The sequence below is a fragment of the Aspergillus karnatakaensis genome (assembly GCF_047715665.1).
Source record: "Aspergillus karnatakaensis strain CBS 102800 unplaced genomic scaffold BJY04scaffold_123, whole genome shotgun sequence".
Lineage (NCBI taxonomy): Eukaryota > Fungi > Ascomycota > Eurotiomycetes > Eurotiales > Aspergillaceae > Aspergillus > Aspergillus karnatakaensis.
Genome location: NW_027395835.1, coordinates 1 through 19180, shown reverse-complemented (window position 1 = coordinate 19180; position 19180 = coordinate 1). Strand labels below are relative to the sequence as shown.

General features: G+C 51.7%; 9 protein-coding genes across 9 annotated transcripts; 4 read left to right on the top strand and 5 right to left on the bottom strand.

Moving 5' to 3' along the window:
• Positions 1-114: 114 nt before the first annotated feature.
• On the bottom strand, positions 115-993 carry BJY04DRAFT_226332 (class I SAM-dependent methyltransferase; the record flags this gene model as incomplete). Its single annotated transcript, XM_073718394.1, has 1 exon — positions 115-993. The coding sequence occupies exon 1, from the start codon at positions 928-930 to the stop codon at positions 115-117; it is 816 nt and encodes a 271-aa protein (XP_073564090.1). The 5' UTR covers positions 931-993.
• Position 994: 1 nt separating this feature from the next.
• On the bottom strand, positions 995-2384 carry BJY04DRAFT_226330 (Zn(II)2Cys6 transcription factor domain-containing protein; the record flags this gene model as incomplete). The annotated part of the gene is made up of 2 exons (XM_073718393.1): positions 995-1639; positions 1695-2384. 2 exons carry the CDS (start codon positions 2382-2384, stop codon positions 1085-1087), a joined length of 1245 nt encoding a protein of 414 aa, XP_073564089.1. The 3' UTR covers positions 995-1084.
• Positions 2385-2616: 232 nt separating this feature from the next.
• BJY04DRAFT_204139 (intradiol ring-cleavage dioxygenase) lies at positions 2617-4074 on the bottom strand. Its single transcript, XM_073713443.1, has 3 exons — positions 3602-4074; positions 3411-3553; positions 2617-3364 (listed from the first exon to the last, which is right to left on the bottom strand). Exons 1-3 carry the CDS (start codon positions 3984-3986, stop codon positions 2750-2752), a joined length of 1143 nt encoding a protein of 380 aa, XP_073564088.1. The 5' UTR covers positions 3987-4074; the 3' UTR covers positions 2617-2749.
• A 2165-nt stretch (positions 4075-6239) lies between these two features.
• On the bottom strand, positions 6240-7908 carry BJY04DRAFT_225199 (UbiD family decarboxylase; the record flags this gene model as incomplete). The annotated part of the gene is made up of 4 exons (XM_073718166.1): positions 6240-6779; positions 6837-6951; positions 7005-7392; positions 7446-7908. 4 exons carry the CDS (start codon positions 7906-7908, stop codon positions 6240-6242), a joined length of 1506 nt encoding a protein of 501 aa, XP_073564087.1.
• A 542-nt stretch (positions 7909-8450) lies between these two features.
• BJY04DRAFT_212200 (Zn(II)2Cys6 transcription factor) lies at positions 8451-10560 on the top strand (the record flags this gene model as incomplete). Its single annotated transcript, XM_073714518.1, has 3 exons — positions 8451-9204; positions 9386-9617; positions 9663-10560. The coding sequence occupies 3 exons, from the start codon at positions 8451-8453 to the stop codon at positions 10558-10560; spliced, it is 1884 nt and encodes a 627-aa protein (XP_073564086.1).
• A 757-nt stretch (positions 10561-11317) lies between these two features.
• BJY04DRAFT_21501 (UbiX family flavin prenyltransferase) lies at positions 11318-12243 on the top strand. The gene has a single exon (XM_073715368.1). The coding sequence runs from the start codon at positions 11501-11503 to the stop codon at positions 12209-12211; it is 711 nt and encodes a 236-aa protein (XP_073564085.1). The 5' UTR covers positions 11318-11500; the 3' UTR covers positions 12212-12243.
• A 431-nt stretch (positions 12244-12674) lies between these two features.
• Positions 12675-13719, top strand: BJY04DRAFT_212198 (flavin reductase family protein; the record flags this gene model as incomplete). The annotated part of the gene is made up of 3 exons (XM_073714516.1): positions 12675-12728; positions 12838-13459; positions 13640-13719. The coding sequence occupies 3 exons, from the start codon at positions 12675-12677 to the stop codon at positions 13717-13719; spliced, it is 756 nt and encodes a 251-aa protein (XP_073564084.1).
• Positions 13720-15292: 1573 nt separating this feature from the next.
• On the bottom strand, positions 15293-17063 carry BJY04DRAFT_226319 (major facilitator superfamily domain-containing protein; the record flags this gene model as incomplete). The annotated part of the gene is made up of 5 exons (XM_073718392.1): positions 15293-15542; positions 15671-16090; positions 16162-16437; positions 16493-16813; positions 16879-17063. 5 exons carry the CDS (start codon positions 17061-17063, stop codon positions 15449-15451), a joined length of 1296 nt encoding a protein of 431 aa, XP_073564083.1. The 3' UTR covers positions 15293-15448.
• Positions 17064-17803: 740 nt separating this feature from the next.
• BJY04DRAFT_212196 (aminoglycoside phosphotransferase family protein) lies at positions 17804-18607 on the top strand (the record flags this gene model as incomplete). The annotated part of the gene is made up of 1 exon (XM_073714515.1): positions 17804-18607. The coding sequence occupies one exon, from the start codon at positions 17804-17806 to the stop codon at positions 18605-18607; it is 804 nt and encodes a 267-aa protein (XP_073564082.1).
• Between the last annotated feature and the right edge of the window lie 573 nt (positions 18608-19180).

Sequence of the window (19180 nt, the reverse complement as noted above, 5' to 3'; positions counted from 1 at the left end):
TAGCTACAGAGACCAAGAATCATAGACAAGGGAAATAGTTCCTTCCGCTGTCATCCATCATTCCCTCCATGCCTGCACTTCAAGCTGAGGAGCCTTCCACCCCCAAATATCCCACTATTTCCTGCAAATCACCTCCCCATGCAGAACCGCAAACCACCCCTGCTCATCCCCAACCCACTCCCTCCACCCGCGCGCAATACCCTCCATCTCACTCCTACTCGCGAACCCCCCATCAACAACCCCATCCGCAAACCCCGACCCCTCCATCCTCCTCGCCATGCCCTCCCCCCAATACTCCCTTTCTTCGGGCGTACTAAAGCACCATGTCCCGGCACTCCTCTCCATCCTCCCCAATTCAAACCCCGCCTCACGCGCCCAACAATGAATCCTGTTTCCGGGATGCGGATTCCCACCCCTCTCCATCGCGACCTCCGTCGTCAGGGCCAGCCAGGCAGATATACCCTGGTTCACAGGGTACCAAGTCATACTCGCGGACTCGCGGAGCGAGACGATCCCGCCTCGTGTCGTGACGCGGTGGAGCTCCCTCAGTGCGTTGACAGGGTCAGAGATATGCTGTAGGACCTGATGGACATGAACGATATCAAAACTCTCGTCGGGAAAGGGGAGAGCGTGGATATCGGCGACTTGGAAGTCGATGTTTGTTATTCCGCTTTTGGCAGCGAGGTCGCGGGCTTGGGGTAGTGGGTCGGGGACGTATTCGACTCCAGTGACGTGGGCAGAGGGGAGCAGGCGGGCGATGTCGATGGTTATTGAGCCGGGGCCGCAGCCGACGTCCAGAACTTTGGGGTTGGAGATGGATTTTGGGGTGGTGGTGAGGTAGGGGAGGAGGTGCGGGGCGGAGTTTTGGACTGTGCGCCAGCTGTGGGTGTGGAGGACCGAGGGGGCGTGGTTTGTTGTGTAGACTTGCATTGTGATGATTGTCTTTTGAGAGAGCCTGTTGATTGATATAGTTGAGAGGGGAGATGAAAGAGATGGGTGATTTTATACCTGCTCGCACATGCGGGGAAAATGCAGAGGGAGTCGGACTTCCGATCTGCTCGGTGGCGGCATCGGGGATCGATGGTTAACAGCCGTGAATATGAGCACAAACTGAGAACAGCATCATCCCAAACTCATCGACAGATTTTAGCCAACGTTCGACCCTCTCTCGTCGCTTCGCTGACCCCGTCTCTTCTGACTGCCATAGTTCTGAGATCTCGAGCATCCCGTCGGGCCATTCTCGGAGATGACAATCGTACTCCCTCGTCCAAGAACTGCGGTCTTTCGCTTCCCATAACGCTTTCCCTTCAGGTACAAATACGCCACGAAGCTCGTCTGCAATGAAGTTAGGAAGTGAATGATCCGCATTGTAGACACTAGTGAAGAGATACATGGCGTAGATAGCGCGTCTCTTCGTGGAAGCGACAATCCAGGACTCCCAGGTCGGCGTAGTGTGAGACAACTCTGCTGCAGAGAGAAGACCATGCCGTGCTGTTCTAAAGGCCAGCTCCATGAGGGTTATCATGGTTTTGTCGGTCACCAAAGTCAGACCTGAACGTGGGGAGAAGTACATCAAAATGCAGTAGATGAAGTAGGCTTGGAAGGCGGCTAGGTGGTCGATGTCGTGCAAGTTGGGGGACTATATACAGTCAGCCCATTGTCCACGGCCACTGTAAGTATAGCAGCGGACGTACCTCCCCAGCTAACCTCTCCATCTCCCTCTCAACCGTGCCGACAACAATCCCCTCACTCCCGGGCGCCGCCTGCACCCACATACGCACAAGCGTATAGCAGTTCGCTAGAGCCTGCGGCAACCTATCCTCGGCAACCTGCATTGGATGGATAATAGACGGGGCATCACCATCCCTCAGCATGCGCTGCGGATAACTGCTGAGCACTCGCGAGATATACTGCAGCGTAAAGGGCTGATACAACTTCGGAACCTCGACTCCATCAAGCGACGGAAGAATATACGGCCTCAACCAGCGATCTCGAATGTCATCTGCTTTCACATTTGGAATTAGATCGGTTTGAGAAAGATCAACGTTGACTTCGTTGTCCCTTTCGGCACCGAGGCAGATCTCAAGGGGGCGGGTCGGGCTGTCGAGCGCCGTCCCAGTGAAGTTCCTAGGGCTTAGCAAAGGGGTTTGACAAAGTGGAGTATCCAATATTATATTTGTGTCGATATAGCTTGATTGAACATCCGATGGCTGCGATGAGGAAAGCGCGACCGGAGTTGTGTACGCACAAGCCCGACCAAGGGACTTGCAGCGGGTGCACGCGGGCCTCTCGAGGTCGCATCTGACTTTGGAGCGGGTGCAACTTGTGCATGCTTTTTTCCGAGGAGGACGTTGTTTCTTGTTTGCTGTCCTGGCGGATCCCATTTTTCTTCGGAGTTGTGAGAAAGTGTTATTGATCCATAGCAGGTCGGAGTTCCGATTCATCGCAGTGTGTTGGTGATGTCAAGTGGGGTGGCTTCGGCCAATTGCAAGCTGCTTTGCTGCCAGAGTCTGTAGGCCTCAGCATCCCGATATGGGAAGGAGACTCTAGATAAGATCTCAACCAGAACCGAGTTTAATACTTCAGATCGACATTCTACGAACTCAGAGAGATATAGTAAGCCATCAGCCTATACGTTGTATGGATTGTGTTTATCTGATCTGCTTTCACACTCAATCACAGCTAGTCATACACCAAGCACTCTACCTATCTCCAGGGTACGCATCTTCTCATCTGCAAAGACATCTATCTAGGACGGAGGAACCCCAGAAGGAACACCACTAGGTACACCTCCCGGAGGACCGCCAGCACCACCACCAGGTCCACCCATACCCGAGTTCTCATTCTCAACACCACCATCCTCAGTCAAGTACGCCGCAGGCGTCACACTGGTACTCTCACTCGAGTCCACGACAACACTAATCCAGGCAAAGACACCATCGCTGACATCCTCACCGAGCAGCACATATTCCACAAACGGATCAATGTCGTCCTCCAACTCCTGCAGCAGAATGCTATCCTCGGCATTAGTGGTGAGCTCCTGAGTGTTGGTGGCGTAGTGCTCGGTCTCTTCAACAAGCGAGATCAGGTCCTGATCGAAGAAGATCTGTCCGACGTGCGAGGAAGACGCAGTGTACAGGCCGGAGATGGTGTTGTTGTTGCGGTTGACAGTAGTTTCGTTGGCCGGATGGCTGAGCACGTGGATGTGGGTTGCGCGCCCGGTGTAGTGGCCCGGGAAGAGGGTGTGGAATTGCGCGACGCCGAGAGTGTCGGTGCGTTGCAGGCCGCGGAGGAAGGTGCTGTCGAGGTTGGATTCGTCGGAGGAGTCGCCGTTGCCGGAGGCGACAACGCCCGAGTAGACGCCCTGCTGTTGTTAGTAAGGTTGGGGAGTGGTCAGTGAAAAGACGTACGGTGGAGTTGCAGTGCCAGAAGTCGATGAAGGTGTCCGGGACGGGCTCGCAGGTGTTGGCGTCGATGAGCTGGATGTCCAGGTAGAGGGGGACACCCTCCTGGTCTTCGACGAGGTTGTTGCGGATGAGCTCGCCGGTAACATCTGGTTGATGTTAGTGTTTGTTTTGTCGGATGGAATGTGGCAGCATACAGTAGGGGCCCTGGGTGACATCCTCGGCGAGGACGCAAGTACCACCGGAGGAGAAGAGGACCTCGGGGTCAACGGCAAGGTCAACAACCAGGTCAGAGTGATGGCTGGTGTTCAAGGGAGTCAGGTCGCGGGCCTTGAGCAGAGGGCCGTTGAGGTTACGCTCCTGGCGGATCTTCTCGAGGGTAGCCTCGCGGCGGGCGATGTTGGAGGCTTCGACGCCACGAGCGTTCAGCTCGGTGGCGCACTGCTTGACGCTGCGAGCACGGATACCCTTCAGGGCAGCAGCACGCTCAGCGGCTTCAGCCTTGACATCGTGGCCGGGGTGGGCAGAGACGACGGTAGCCAGACCGACGGCACCTGCGACGAGAGTAGAGAGGTGGACCATTTTGGGAGTGAGGAGATGGAAGTGTGGATGGTTGACCGGTGCTGTTGTCGGAGGCAAGGAGCCCTTTTATAATTATTCTTGAGATACCCTGGTCCGGAGTAGTCCATCCTCCCCGCCTATAGATGACGAATATTAGAGTCGAGACTCGAAATAAATGACGAGAAAGGTCTATGCAACGCCATAATCAGGATAGAGTGCACAACACTGCGGCAGGCCCACCCATCTTCACGAAGAGTGTTCTGACCAGTAAACTTCCTGGCTGACGATGGATCAACCGGCGTCTGAGTTCCTGAGCTATTGTGTACGCTAAGAACAAGCTTGATTTGAAGACGGGGTAATGTCCTTGTCGATCACGGTGGCTGACGACGCTTCAGCCTTCCAGACAGGGCCCATCTGTCAAGTTCTCATTGTACCGTGGTAGTAGTCATCCTCTTCCTCGTGGTAGAGAGAATAATCGAGCTCTAACTGAGTGTATACTCTATCTAAACTGATATGGAACCAACATGCCGCCAAGGTGATCACCACACCTACCCCATCCAACATGCATAAACAAACCCCCCGATGAAACCCCAACGCTCACAGCGTGGTAATAAGCCCCCTCCCATTCGCCAAAGACCCCTGCTTCTTGACTCGTCAAACAAGCACCGTCGCCGAGATGAAGTCCACAGGCCGCGCATCCTTTCTTGGCGCCGTCGTCATCCCCATTTCCGCCCTCTTCCTCCGCTACTCAATAACCCACAAATCAAGCACTCGGGATTATGAAGCCTCGTAAGTACCGATGGGATCGTCTGTAGCTTTCCTAGATAGTATAATCTACCTGCAACAAGGCCACGCACAAGATCTTGGCATCACCTGTTAAGCTCGTGGTTGGGTTGCCGATTCGGGCTTGTTCCGAGCCCTACTGGGTCTGGCCCGCTTTGCTGTGTCGATCGCTGTGAGGGAGCCAACAATCGTTGAAAGGTTAGAAATGGCCATCACATCGGTTGCAATACCTTGTGAGGACTACCGGGGCTCGGATTTTCCGAGGTACGTTCTTTTGTTGACCTTGTGGTTGAAAGATTGATGCAATTGGGGCTGTGAATAATGAATAGTGAACGAACGTACGGACTCCGGAGTAGTCTTTGTTGGATATCCATCTCATGCTAAGCCGAGGTTTTCCCGTCCACTGAGTGTCGAATTTTCGAGACTTGGAATGTTCGAGATCCTGTCACAGAGGCAAACTTGGCATCTTCCTTTTCTCACACTCCCACGAGTCGTACAGCACACAAAGTACTAATGACATGCCAAAAAGCACAAAATTCATTCGTTCACAAGTTCACTAGTTCACTAGTTGATTGGATGAATCCAGGGGTCTTCCTACGAGGTGACGCGGTGCGGTCTCTGGCCCTGCTGGCTGCTGCAGATACTATTCGATGATTTGATACATCTACGCGGGGACTACTCAGCTTAGTTAAGTGGCTTTGGCTTCTTCTAACATGTAGGCTCGAATATTGTTAGCACTAACCATCACCTGTCAGCTTACGGACCTTGCTACAACTAAGGCGCACGGTTCTCTATGTCTTCTCCGAAAGCCTTATGAGCAGGGGCTGCGTTAGCCAATTCGCGAGTCATAGACAGTTACAATTCACAACCGGTTGAGATAGAGGAGAATGTCAGTTAAAAGGAACTGAGTTGCTTTGGAGTCAACTATCCTCTCAGATCTTGCACCACTTGAGTATATACCCACGTCCTACAGGCATTTCCAAGCTTTGTATTTGTAGAAGTAAACAGACCTTCATGGACCGTTATCGATTTCGCTGCAAGACAAACCTTTGAGGAGCGTGCATAGTCCGTTATTACGAGCCCAGGCTTTTACTATTCATGAAAGTATTTTAGTCAACCACGGCCATTGTCACCCTTGAAAACGCTCTAATCTGTGTCGCAAGGCGACGGTAGTGGTGCAATATATATTCGTATAAATGGGTAGGTATAGGTGAGGTTCCTACGAGCTTGCGTATACGACGAAGACGCCGGGTGATGGGTATATCTACATTTCTTATTTCCCTCGCCCAACACGAGTATGGGAAGGCAAGATCTATTTACATGGAGAAGCTCAAACATGAAATAAGAGAGAAAAGACAAATCGATTCACAGACAAACATAGCAAGCACGTGGAAGTCTATCACGCAGCCGCGTCAAAGCGCAAAAGGTCAGAGGCTATCATATGGGCTTACGCACCCTACCCCCGACCTTCCTGGTCAACCTCCTCTCTCCTCACTCCAACTTCCTGAATCCCATCTCCTCCCACCGCCCCAGTACCTTCGCCTTCAACTCTTCCGGATATGACTCCTTAAAGTCCGCCGCCTCCCAATTCCTCCCCTCCGTGTACTCAATCGGCAACAACGCATCAGAAACCACCTTCCCTCCTTTCACCGGCGACGCACTCCCATGCGCATTATACGGGATAAGCGGGAATGCCCTTACCTCATCGAAGAACAGCTCGTCCGTGCCAGGCCTACACCGTGTCGAAAATGCCCACATGACCTCCTTATCGTCGTACACGTCGATGTCGTCGCCGACGAGCACAAGGCGGTGGATGGTATACCCGGCTTTATGGTTGAAGATGAGGTCACCGACCTGTTTGGAGAACTCCTTGGAGGTTGTTTTCATGGCGCGCAGTTTGGCGGTGTCGATGCGCAGCGCGACCCAGGTGACTTGTGAGATGAAGGGGGCGAAGGCGTCAAGGACGGGGAGGTTGGCCTTTTGGCAGAGCTTGCGGATCTCAGCGGCGGCGAGGGAGCCGATCATTGTTTGCTGGGGTATCTTGTTAGTTTGGATGGGGTGCGAAGGGGGTAGGTATTGACGGCATACAGTTTCGTCGGTGAGTTTCCCACATGAGCTCATGGGGAGGATGGCGTTGTTTCGGTAGGTGATCTTATTCACTTTGTATTTGGGGCAGATGTGGGTGTCCCCAGGGAAAATGTAGCTGACCAGACATTAGTCTTGATGTTGATTTGGGATCAGGATGAGATAACTTACCCATGCATCTCGCCAAATGGACCCTCCGGACCGGTTTCGGTAATCGACAACGTACCCTCGAGGACGATTTCCGAGTTCGCCGGAACATAGAGATCATTCGTATCGCACTTGGTCAACTCGATGGGTTGACCGACCATGGCTCCAACATACTCAGCCTCAGTTACGCCGTCTGGGATGGGCATGCTGGATGCCATGATGGCAGCTGGGGGGACACCGAATGCCAACGCCCAAGGGACGTCACGACCTTCCTTCTTCCACTTCTGGTGGATCTGCCAAATATGCTGGGGTTCGATAACGAGTCCAGTAAGGTGGTTCTTGTCGTGCACCATGGCCCGGGCGATGGACCAATTCGTCCATTTTCCGTCGGGGGATTGAACGATGTGCATACCTGGCTGAAAGTTAGTGGGACATGTCCCAATTGGTTACTAGGGGCAGAGATACCAAACGTCTGCACGTATGCACCCCCATCTGACTTGTGGATGAACGGCATAGGAAGCTTTGTGAGATCAATCTCGTCACCTTCGAGACTGTTTTCCTTGCACGCACCGGTGGGCACAACACTCGGCGGAATAGGAGGCAACTGATCGGCCTCGAGCATCTTGTCGAGGATCTCTCTCATGCTAGCAGTTGGAGGCAGGGCAAGATGACGGGCAAGTCGACCGTATCGTTCATTTGATGACTTCCTCAAAGATGCAGGTGCCCCAAGGATTCGGAAGAGGCCATCTTTAGCGCCGATCAGGTTGTTGAACAACGGTGCCTTGTCGTCATTCTCACAAACGAGACGAGTAATAGCAGCAGCTTCGAGGTTTGGATCGATGGGGTCGTTGATCTCTACAAGATCGTTGTCGGCCTTGAGGGCCTCGACGAAGGAGCGGAAGCAGAGATGGGGCTCAGTTGAAGACATTGTGATTGATTGTCGGTGTAGTTCGACGGTTGACATGTTCACGCCAAGGGCAACAGAAGATTTTATACCTTTTGGGAGTACGCCATCGGATCAATCGGGATCTTGTGTCAGTATCCCAATGCTCGGTATGCCGCGTCTCGGCGTCTTCGGACGCTCGGGAATAAGAAGAGAACGTCACGGTTTCTCCATTACGACCCACAAAAGGAACCTCTAAATACTTGATGAGCGTGCTTTGCCTGAGGATGAGCTCTAAAGTGATGTAGATAGTATACCTAATCGTAGGGTGGCTCCAACTCCCACTGCTCTTTCCGTTGTTGTCGTTCGAACCGAGCACGTGACAGTGGAGGTCGCCTCTTGCCGCGACAACCACACCCACACCCACCTCGGATCACTCGCCTTTCATCGGGATCCCTGACTTCATCATACCTCTTTTTTTCATCGAACTGGACGAAGCCGACGCCGACACTGACGGCCTTATTTCGCTCAAAGGCAATTTCATTCTCAACTGCTCCGTTCCCGGTGTAGCTTAAGGGGACCGGGCGATGGCGCAGAACTCTCCCAACAGCGAAGAGATCGACCGCGTACTTCGGCAAAAACGCAGGCAGCGTGAGTCCAAAGCATGCTACCCATGTCGTCAACGGAAAGTCAAATGTGATGGCAGTAACCCGTGCAGAACCTGTGTGCGGAGAGATCACCCGCAGATATGCGTTTACAAGGTAGAACCTCCGCGGAATAACAATCGAAGGACTACTTCTTCTGAGATACACAACCCCCGGGAGGATCACCCCTCTCCTGTGCCAAGCAGTCCTCGGATCTCGGAGAATGCAAACGTCGACAGCTCCTCCTACGTCTTTTCGGGAGATAACTCTCTGGTATCCATCCTGCGCCAGCAGGATCCCAATGGCTCCATGGCTCGCGAAGCCACCTCCGTTCTGGGCCTGCACAACACTTATCTTAGTTATCCCTTCCTTGATCTAAAGACGCCTGAAGATAGATGGGCAGCTCTGGTAGATATACTGCCCAAACGCGACGAAGTTCTCAAATATTTTCATTTCTATCGGTGCGCCTACCCGTTCAACCCCATTCTCGTCGATATCGACGATTTCGAATCCGATATTTGCGAGTATCTTGGAGCGTACTCGTCAGGCGAAGTGCGCGACAAAACCAAGATCTCAGACCGGTGGACATCTGGGAAGGCAGTTGGCCAGATCAGCCTTCTTCTTGCAACACTAGCAGCCGGTGCCCATTACTCGGATCTTGATAACCCGCAACGGTCGGAGGTGTGCCAGGACTTCTGTAAGTTGCCCTATGTAGTTTACTGTCACTCAGCACCCGAAGTCAATCTCTTTGAATGTTCCGTTAATCCAGACACGGTACGAGGATTGTGCGGCTCTTTCCATCGCTGCCTTGACAACTCGAGGAGTATTTGACTTCGCAGGGTATCGCGGCTACAGACCACAGGCTTACAAAGGAATAGCTCGTCGATCGTTTCAGGCCCTTCGCCTTGCGAACTTCCTTTTGCGACCGTCTCTGGAGGTAGTCCAGTCCCTTCTCATCCTCGGGAACACGCTTCAAAACAACGGCCAATCTGATGCAGCTTGGGCTCTCCTCGGCACCACCGTCAGACTCGCTCAGACCCTGGGGATTCATACAACTCGAGGTATATCGCATTGGCCAGATAACATGAAGTTGAAAGCCAAGTCACTATGGTACTTCACCATCCCCACTTTATTTACTTATCTGACCAAAAGCAGGTCAATGACCGTATGGCAGGACAGTCTGTTGAGCCTCTGCTACGATCGTCCGCCTATTGTGTCAAATAGAGGATGGTCACCCGACGCTCTCCTATCAACAGAGCCTGGTCTGTCTTACACAAGCTTGATGCATTACCTTTGTTGGACCGCCCTAAGCGTCATGGACGTGAACATGAACGAAAGAGCCGATTCCGAATTAGGCCATAATATAACCCTTCTGGCAGAGCTTGATAGGACTTACGACCGGGCACAAGAACATCTCCAGCGGCGGGATAAGTGTAGAAACCTCCAGCAACACCTCGAACACCTGGCCTTGCGCATGCATGTCTCCTTCTGCGTTTCTGCGCTATGTCGACCAGCCATTCGAAGTTCGCAGATCGTCGATGATCCCCGCTATATGACCTTGAGAACACGTGCCAGGCAGAGTCTCGTTGAGTCGTCCCAGGCATTTCTTGACTTCCAAGCCCTAAGCATCGTACCGCTGCGAACGTGGTCGATGGTACATACCGTACTCAGCTCCACATTGCTCCTCTGCACATGGCAGGAAACAAGAGATGACCCTCAATGTAAGGATGTACAGCAAAAGGTGATTGAGGTGTTCTCTGTAGGAAACAGTAACGACGGAACAGGTTCTAGACCCTCAGATTACAGTCAGTGGCTTTCGGCGAGGCATATCCGGGCTCTTATAACGCTACGACAAACGCTGCGGAAACATAGCATACCGATAACACAACAAAGGACGCTTTCTCAGCAGTGCTCCGACCCCGTTCCAGGCCAGCAGCCTGCGACAGAGCAGGGTATGATGAACATGGGGGATCTGCCATTGTATAATGACATGTTGATGGGGCTGGATTACGGGTCAGTGCGCACGCGCTTTTCGGTTTTACCACCTGGCTGACCTTCCTCGAAGTGTTCCCGGCGAGTTCGACTTTTCCCCCGTGACCTACCTTGACTCTATCATGAATGGTACTCACAGCAGGCGACCCGCATTATCCATGATCTTTACTGATGCGCACAGTTCCGCTTTTCGATTTCCCGTCGGGGAGTTGACGCCAACACGAACAAGGCATATACAAGTTTTGATAGCGTAGCTGCATTGACCCATCCCATCGACATGAGTGACTGAGATCTCGATTAATCAGTGATTTGCGTGAAGTCCATCTTGGTCACAAGCATCACGTTACGGCGAATGGTATTGTGCTCCGGCCAACCCACTTTCACCTCTCAATTGTCCAGAGGAAAGTTGAGTTCAGCTGTGTTCTCCTCCTTTGATCGATCCTCCGGATCCACCGATAGCTCCGTCGACCTCATCAACAACAACACAGGCCGGCCGCTTAGCTTTGCGTACTTTCTCGTCGCCCACTTCAGCATTCAGGCTCTGGACATGTTATTTACCAAGTGCGCCTCTTATCCTGCCCTTCACAACATCTTGACTGCGCTCATCACTAGCACTTTGAAGGTCGCAATCACCCGTCCGCTCGACGATGGCTGGTCAGTCAACTCACAGTGGTTCCCGTGGAGCACTCAGCCGTGGGTCGACCCGTCGACTTTCGGAGCCTCGGGTTTGACTCGGATGCACAAGCACAGTCTATCTCGCGCCCTCGGTGTTCATCGAAAATTTTGATGCACTCGGACTGAATGATTGAATTCTCAGCTTGCCGGTATGCCGATGAGAAAAGCTTGTGACGCCATTGCTCACCCGTAACCCGATTTTCTTGCCACGGCCCGATGATACTTATAGGGGCATGCCCCCACTAGTAAGCCCGCAACACTGCACAAAATCAATACCCAATACCTTTGACCTGAAGTCCTGCCATACTTGAAAGCAAAACATCACTATGCTACACAACTTCCTCAGCGGCAACGGCACAACAACCCCACACTTTTCGCGCCACTCCCCAGAACCGGACTCCGAAATGAATACCACAAGCGAGATGCCTAGCACTTCCACAACACATATCAACTCTTCAAGTCCTCTTCGGAAACGAATTGTCGTCGCCATGACTGGCGCCACCGGTGCGCTGATGGGCATCAAAGTGCTTATCGCGCTCCGCCGTCTGAACATCGAAACACACCTTATCATCAGCAAATGGGCTGAAGCAACAATCAAATATGAGACCGACTACCACCCATCAAACGTAAAGGCACTTGCCGACTTTACATATAATATCAATGACATGGCTGCGCCCGTTTCGAGTGGCTCATTCAAAACAGACGGAATGATCATCGTGCCCTGCAGCATGAAGACGTTAGCGGCCATCCACTCGGGGTTCTGCGACGACCTTATCTCAAGGACAGCCGATGTGATGCTCAAGGAACGAAGAAAGTTGGTTCTCGTGGCGCGCGAAACACCGTTAAGCGAGATTCATTTGAGGAATATGTTAGAGGTCACGAGGGTCGGTGCTATTATCTTTCCACCAGTACCGGCGTACTATATCAAGCCCGCGAGTGTGGAGGATTTGGTGGATCAGAGCGTGGGGAGGGTACTTGATCTTTTTGATCTTGAGACGGGGGACTTTGAGCGGTGGAATGGCTGGAAGAAGGAGTAATGGATGTTATTTCATGCCACTGGAATTCTTGTAACCTTGCTGCCCCTACAAATCACGAATTAGCTAGTAGTAGCTCCCTTCTGAATGAACATCAAATTCAATATCAACACATATCACTAATCCTGTATGAATAGTAATCGCATGTCCATGAAGATAAATCATCGTATCATTTACCTCAGTTTTGCGAACGAACGGACATGCAGTATGTGTGGAAACACAATATCAAGAATCCACCTATAAGTCCTCGATTGAAGACATGTGGTTGCCATTCGGCGGCTCGGCACTAACACTCGGGGTCTCTCGGGGATCTTCGGTGTATACTTACCCCTCACTTCAATCCTGCGGAAGGATTTCCGGGGTTGGAGTAGGAGTAGGAGGCATATAAAGTAGAACGTCGCCATAAACCTTCTTCCTATCATCCTGTACTCTACTGAGACAATTCATAGTCTCAATCCCACTCAACATGTTCTATGAACCAGGCGTAACGGACCACGGTCTCCCTCATGACCCCTTCAAGGTACCGACCCCAACTTACCCCAAGCCCCATGCCCACGATTCAACCCCTTCAACTCACCATCGCTTCACATATCACCCCCTTCGATAGACCACAGCCTAACAATCACCAGGCCTGCGTCATCCCCCGCCCCATAGGCTGGATCTCCACCCGCTCCCCCAACGGAACGGATAACCTCGCCCCCTACTCCCAATTCAACAACCTAACCTTCGACCCGCCCTACGTGATGTTCTCCTCAAACCAAACCTCCTCCAACACGCGCAAAGACACGGTCATAAACGCCGAATCAACCGGCCACTTCGTCTGGAACCTCGCCACCTACCCCCTCCGCGAAGCCGTCAACATCACCGCCGAACAAGTCCCCTACGGCGTGGACGAGTTCACCCGCGCAAACCTGTCCAAGGAACAAGCGGAAAAGGTAAATTGTCCGATGGTGAAAGAGTCCCCGGTTAAATTCGAATGCGTGTACCATTCTACCATCCGACTTCCGGGGAATCCGCCGATGGGGACCGTGGATGTGATTATCGGCCGGGTTGTCGGGGTGCATATTGACGACGGGGTTTTGACGGATGGGATTCTCGATGTGCGGAAGACAGAGCCGATTGCGCGCTGTGGGTATTTCCAGTATGCGGTTGTGAGGGAGACGTTTGAGATGGTTATTCCCGGGAACGGGGACGTGCTATATGGGCTTGAGGGGAGTTCGAAGAGGAATCGGGAGAGGTTTTTGGAAAGGGGTGAGAAGGATGCAGCTGGAGAGAATATAGAAGGAGATGGTAAGGTGGTTCGGTAGCTGGATATCATGTGGCGTGGGTATTGTTGAGCCAGAGATGATCTAGGTGGAATGAGCCCAACAGAGTCTTATTCAGTGCATATATACTCGGAGTAAATATAAATTAGGCCTGGGGAATGCCTAGTACGATCGAGCGCACTGACAATGTTCAAAGCACTTGTTTGTATGTCTCCTCACAACCATGGTGCCCGCGTGTCCAGGTAAGGGTAGGACAAACCACTCCTCGTCAAGAGCCTGAGGGGGATAGAATGAAAAGAGCAGTAAATGCTCGCTGCGCTGGCAAAAAAACAAAAAACATACAACAGTTGGGATTCGCATGTGGTCACCCACCATACTACTAACCAACCGGCGTGAGGCTTAAGTACGGCTGAGCGGACGGGAAGCCCTGTTCTCCTCACCCTGTGGTCGTATGTACGAGAATAATTAAATGAGCGGGTTAGATAGAGCCTTGCAAAACCTCTGAGTGATCTCAGTTCGTTGAATTAGGTCGGCGGTTAAGGCTCCGCTACACCTGATACCTCAACTTTGCAGTGTGTGGTTAGGATTATGTCGCTGGTCAATCCAGATTTGACATCCGAGTCTCTGAACTTGCTAACGTCTTCCAAGCATCAGCCGCCTCATATATCAAATCATTGTCCTATCGCGTTGATACTAGTTCAGGTGCAATAGATCGCCTGTCATTGACAACTTAAGTGAAGGAAATATTAACCAACAGAGAGATGAACTGTCTTTGCTTAGCCTTCCTACAGTCATGTGGCACCAAGCTGACCATCTTGAGATGAGTAAATCGAAAGGCCTGATCTATACACAATTGTCCTTTTGCCTTACTGGTATTTTCAGCCGACCACCCACGCAACCCTCAAACCAGGAGAGCCTCGCCATGCCTCTGTCCCTTCCACTCCGTGATCGCCCCATGCTGGACCAGACTCTGGAGTGCATAGATGCTATCAGCCATCGAATTCATGGATCCATTAGAGGTGTATTATATGTCCCATCCACTACCTGCCCGCACATAGAGCTCTTCACCTACCTGGTTAGGATCAGCAAACAGCTGCCTCAGGTCTATAGAGTCTTTATTCCAATCATTCACCACCAAGTCCACCGACGACGCCCTCTCGCGAGCCCGGTACGGAAGAATCTCCCCCTTGTGATTAACACCCAGCAGCAGAACCCAGCCCTTCTGGCAAGCCTTCCGGTCGGCAATGCCAATCAACAGCCGCTGATCCCCATCCACGCCGTCACTCTCAAGATCCACCCCGAAACCCGCTAAGCCGTTTAACTGATCGGGATATCGCATGAAAGCATCGACTAACCATTCCGGTGTAGTCCACTGGCTCGCCACCAGATTACCGTCACGCAGGTCTGCGGCGTCAACGTCACGGTGGTCAAAGAGAAACCGCTCGTCCAGGAATTCCGGGCCCTCATTCCCCTCATCGCATCTTTGCAGGGCAAACAAGTAGAGCTGCTTGTAATCGTCGTCCGCGGCCCTCTGGCTCTCGACACTATTCTTCTCGCCGAACCAGGTGCGCACTCAAAATGTCTTTTCGTATTGTCCATCGGCAGCGCGCTCGCGCGGCGTCAGCAGGTCCCGTGGGACGTGGGCGGGGATTTCATGCTCGTGGAGACGGGGCTCGAAATATTGCTTTATGAGTGTATAACCCTGTTAACTAGAATGGTTTGGGTGTATAATTTTCAGTATCTCCGTACCTTTCTACCCCGGTTGCCCAGTTTGATCCACTGTTCAACTAGCGACCGTTTCTGGTCATGTTTGGAGAGTGCCGAGGCTGGGTTCCAATGTTCCTGTGACAGAGCTTAGTATAATCGGGACAGGGTCGAGCGGTCCGGGTTTGGAATTACTATGACAAAGTTGTCGAAAGGGAGCTCCATGAAGCGGACAGTCTCGATCGCCTCATTATTATCCATTGTGTGTCGACTATGCTTGAACTGCAAATGTTGGTCGAAGCCAAAAAGCTCGGTGGCAGGGGGTGGAGGGGGGGTGGCGGAATTTATAGACCATAGCGTTGGGTCTGGCAGGTGCATTCCAAAACGGATTAGCTACCTCCAATTAGTTCAGGTCAAAACTAACCAGACTGGGGTAGAAGGCATTAGGGGCTGGGCGCCAGTTTTAACAGCATGAAATAAAGAAAATAGCTACCTGGCAATAATACCGCCGACATTACCGACACCAACCTGCATTGTAGATGCGACCCCAACCTTATAATGACCGGCCATGTTGTTGCTTGCCCAAACGAGGGCATTTGGCTGGGCGATGAAGCCCCCGGTTACTACGCAGTAGAGAGCGAAGTATCGTACCCCCACTGGTACGGCCATCATGTTGAGTAGGATTATGTACCCAATGACGGTTATCAGCCACCCTCCAACAATAAAGCCGAAACGATGCTTCAATTTGTCGCCTGCAAGAGCGGCGACAAGCGTGCAGACTGTTGCAAGGAGGAAAATGGGAATCGACATGATTTGGGCGCGGATCGAGGTCCAGCCGAGTTGCTTCAGGATGGTCGGGGTGAAGAAGGAAACAGAGTGGGTCGTCGTTATAATGCCGAGGTACATTAATATGCTTGAGTGAGTATGCATTAGTACTAGGTCTGTCAAGGGAAACGGTAGTGGAGGGCCCCGGGGGAGCTTTACCTCAAATATATCTTGACGTCTGAGAAGATGCGCTGCGCCGTCTTCTTGTTCCAGTGGTTCATGTGGGTGTTCCCTCGATCAAGGGCCAGACGCTCGATGAGAACCTCGCGCTCGGCATCTGTTAAAAATCTTGCAGTCTCAGGCCAGTCTATTATAGCCCAGTAGCTACCAGTAGCAATGAGGACGGTGGCAATGCCCTCGAGGATGAACATCCACCGCCACCCGCTGTAGCCACCGACTCCGTCCATGTGCGCGATGGCGTAGGCCAACAGGCCACTAAATGCTCCGGCAATAATGGACGACGAGAAGAACAGGTTAAAACCGCCACTACAATTCGTGTCGCCGGTCGTACATGCTCAGGAGGTCGACGCAGGCTGGGAAGAATCCGGCCTCCAGGCCACCGATAATGACTCGGCACACGACCAATCCAGCAAACGACTGTGTGACACCCTGACAAAGCGTGACAACGCCCCAACCTGCCATGATGGCTGATAGAAAGAGCGATGGTCGCATCTTCTTTAGCATGATGTTGCATGGCACTTCGAGGAGGATGTACAAGATGAAGAATGTGAACAGCGCAATGTTATAGTCTTGCCCAGTCATGTTGAGGTCGGCCTCCAGACCCTGGATGCGTGCATTTCCGATGTTGATACTAAAGAGGACAGGCATTAGTCGAGTCACGGAATGGTGTCTTTCATGCTTGATGGGATATCGCACCGATCAATGAGCGCGCATAGAAACAGTAGAAACAGGATCGGAACCAGGTTGAGATCAACCTTTCGCAGAGTCTTCTTCTCGAGCACCGGGTCGATCCACCGCTCCTCGTCCTTGCCACCGAGCTCTTGACCTTCCGCTCCGTGAGCAACATTTTCAATTCCATAAGCAGTGCTGGGCTTGTCCATGGTTTCCAGGTTGGTAGGCAGACTCGCAATTGAAGGGAATATCTCATGATCTTGTAAATGTTCGCGTTGAATAAGGTAGTTGCTGTGTACTTAACGGAGCCAATATGTGCTTGGCTAGGTCTAAGAGTAGCCAGCATGGTATATAGGACGTCTTTCTCCAACATGTCTATCTGTGACCTGGCAGAGTTCTCGGCAAAAATTACCCTGATCCTCTGCATGCCAGATCCTCAAGGCCCTTTAAGGATTTCGGCTGTGACTATCGGTATTTATCGAGGCTAGGAAATTTGGCATGCAGTCTGAGGCGAACCAGTAAACCCGGGCCAACCTTTGTTATACTCTCTAGCGTCTTGGATATATTTGAGAGACAGAAATGGTAGTTTAACGAGAATGGCGGCATGGATATTCTGATATAATTAATCTGAAGATTGGCATCCACTTGTTATGTCTTCTATTATTATAAAAAGTACGCTGGCAGTTGCAAAGCATATATATGACTGATTTGTTATTTCCTACTGGGCTAGAAGTGACTACCGTAAGCGTTGCCCAGTTGGATCACATGCAACCCCCTGATCTCACCTCTCTTCATCTTCCCAGCTTAATCTCACTATTTCCAGAATGGTTCCTGGAGGCTTCGCGTCCAATTGTTGATGTAAGCTGATAGTAAATACCCAAGCTAGTCGGTGACTAACAAGGCCCCGGACAGCCAGGGAGCCGGGCTATCGATACGCCATTTCCACTGGATGGGGCTGACCCTGTTTTGCCTCTCTAACGAGGCTCTTGCTGCCCTACTCTACTCTGCACCGGCTCTATACGATTTCGGCCAGACGACTGTGGTGCGGTTATATGAGGATCTGGTTCTGAAAGGGGGTGGTAATGTGCTTCCTTGCGAGGCAGAAGCACTTGGGGTTGTTGCCTCAAAGACCGGCATTCGAGCTCCACGCGTTCATCGTTCTTTCCAGGTCACGGACGACACGAAATACTTTGGGACCATGGGATACATTGTGATGGATTACATCGATGGCCGGCCTCTCGATACCTGCTGGAAAGGTCTTGGTGATGAACAAAAGTTAGAGGTCTCCAGACAAGTCGCCCAGATTATTACGGAAATGCACTCGATCAAACTACCAGAGCCAGGCCCAATTCAAGGTGGGCCATGTCGCGGCCGATTCTTCACTCATTATGGCGCTGGTCCATTCAATAGTTCCTCCGAGTTCGAAGGCTGGTTTAATCATAAGCTTGACATATCTCGAACGTTCAACAAAGCTTCACCAGATATACGTAACTTTAGGTTCGCCGAATTCGTTCTCACTCACCAGGATATCAGCCCTCGAAATCTTATTTTGGACCGACATGGACACGCATGGATAGTAGACTGGGCAGATGCTGGCGCTTATCCTCCAGCCTTTGAAACTGCGGCGCTGTCCTACCAGCAGAGCTTTTTTGATTTCAATGCTATTGTGCTATCGTATCTACCACGATACCCTCTGGAGAAAGGGCAATTGGAATCCATTGGATCTGATCTGACAACAGCTGCCCTGGCTTAATTAGGCCATATTTGTACTACATTTGACCAGCGACCGAGGCTCTGTTCGCACCGCTTGCCAGCCAACCCATTCAGCCCCAAGCTCGCTGCTCAACGAGAACTCCAAAGCAAACACCGTCATCTCGGAGCTTCCATATGCTATTTCTCACGATACATCTACAGCTTATTCTTCAGAAAGGGCGCCATGAACACGAGTCTGATTCCGATGGGGTTGGTTGCAGATTTCGGACTACGAATCAGCTGGATTTGCTGCTCCAAAACCAGCTTGTTACCACTGCAGCCCAGGTTGTGGTCGCAAAAGGGTCCTAGGGACTCTTACCCTTTGGCTAGATCAGATATAGCTTGCTCTTGACCAAAGAGATTACTATTGGTGAAGAGCGCTAACGGGAAAGCCGACCTCATTCTTAACTTACTCCTCAACTTGATTCTATCTGAGTTCAGCATCGTTTCGAATCTTTGCAATTTGATCTCTTAAGTTAAGTTCTTGAGTTTAGTTCTTGAGTTTAGTTCTTGAGTTTAGTTCTTGAGTTTAGTTCTTGAGTTTAGTTCTTGAGTTTAGTTCTTGAGTTTAGTT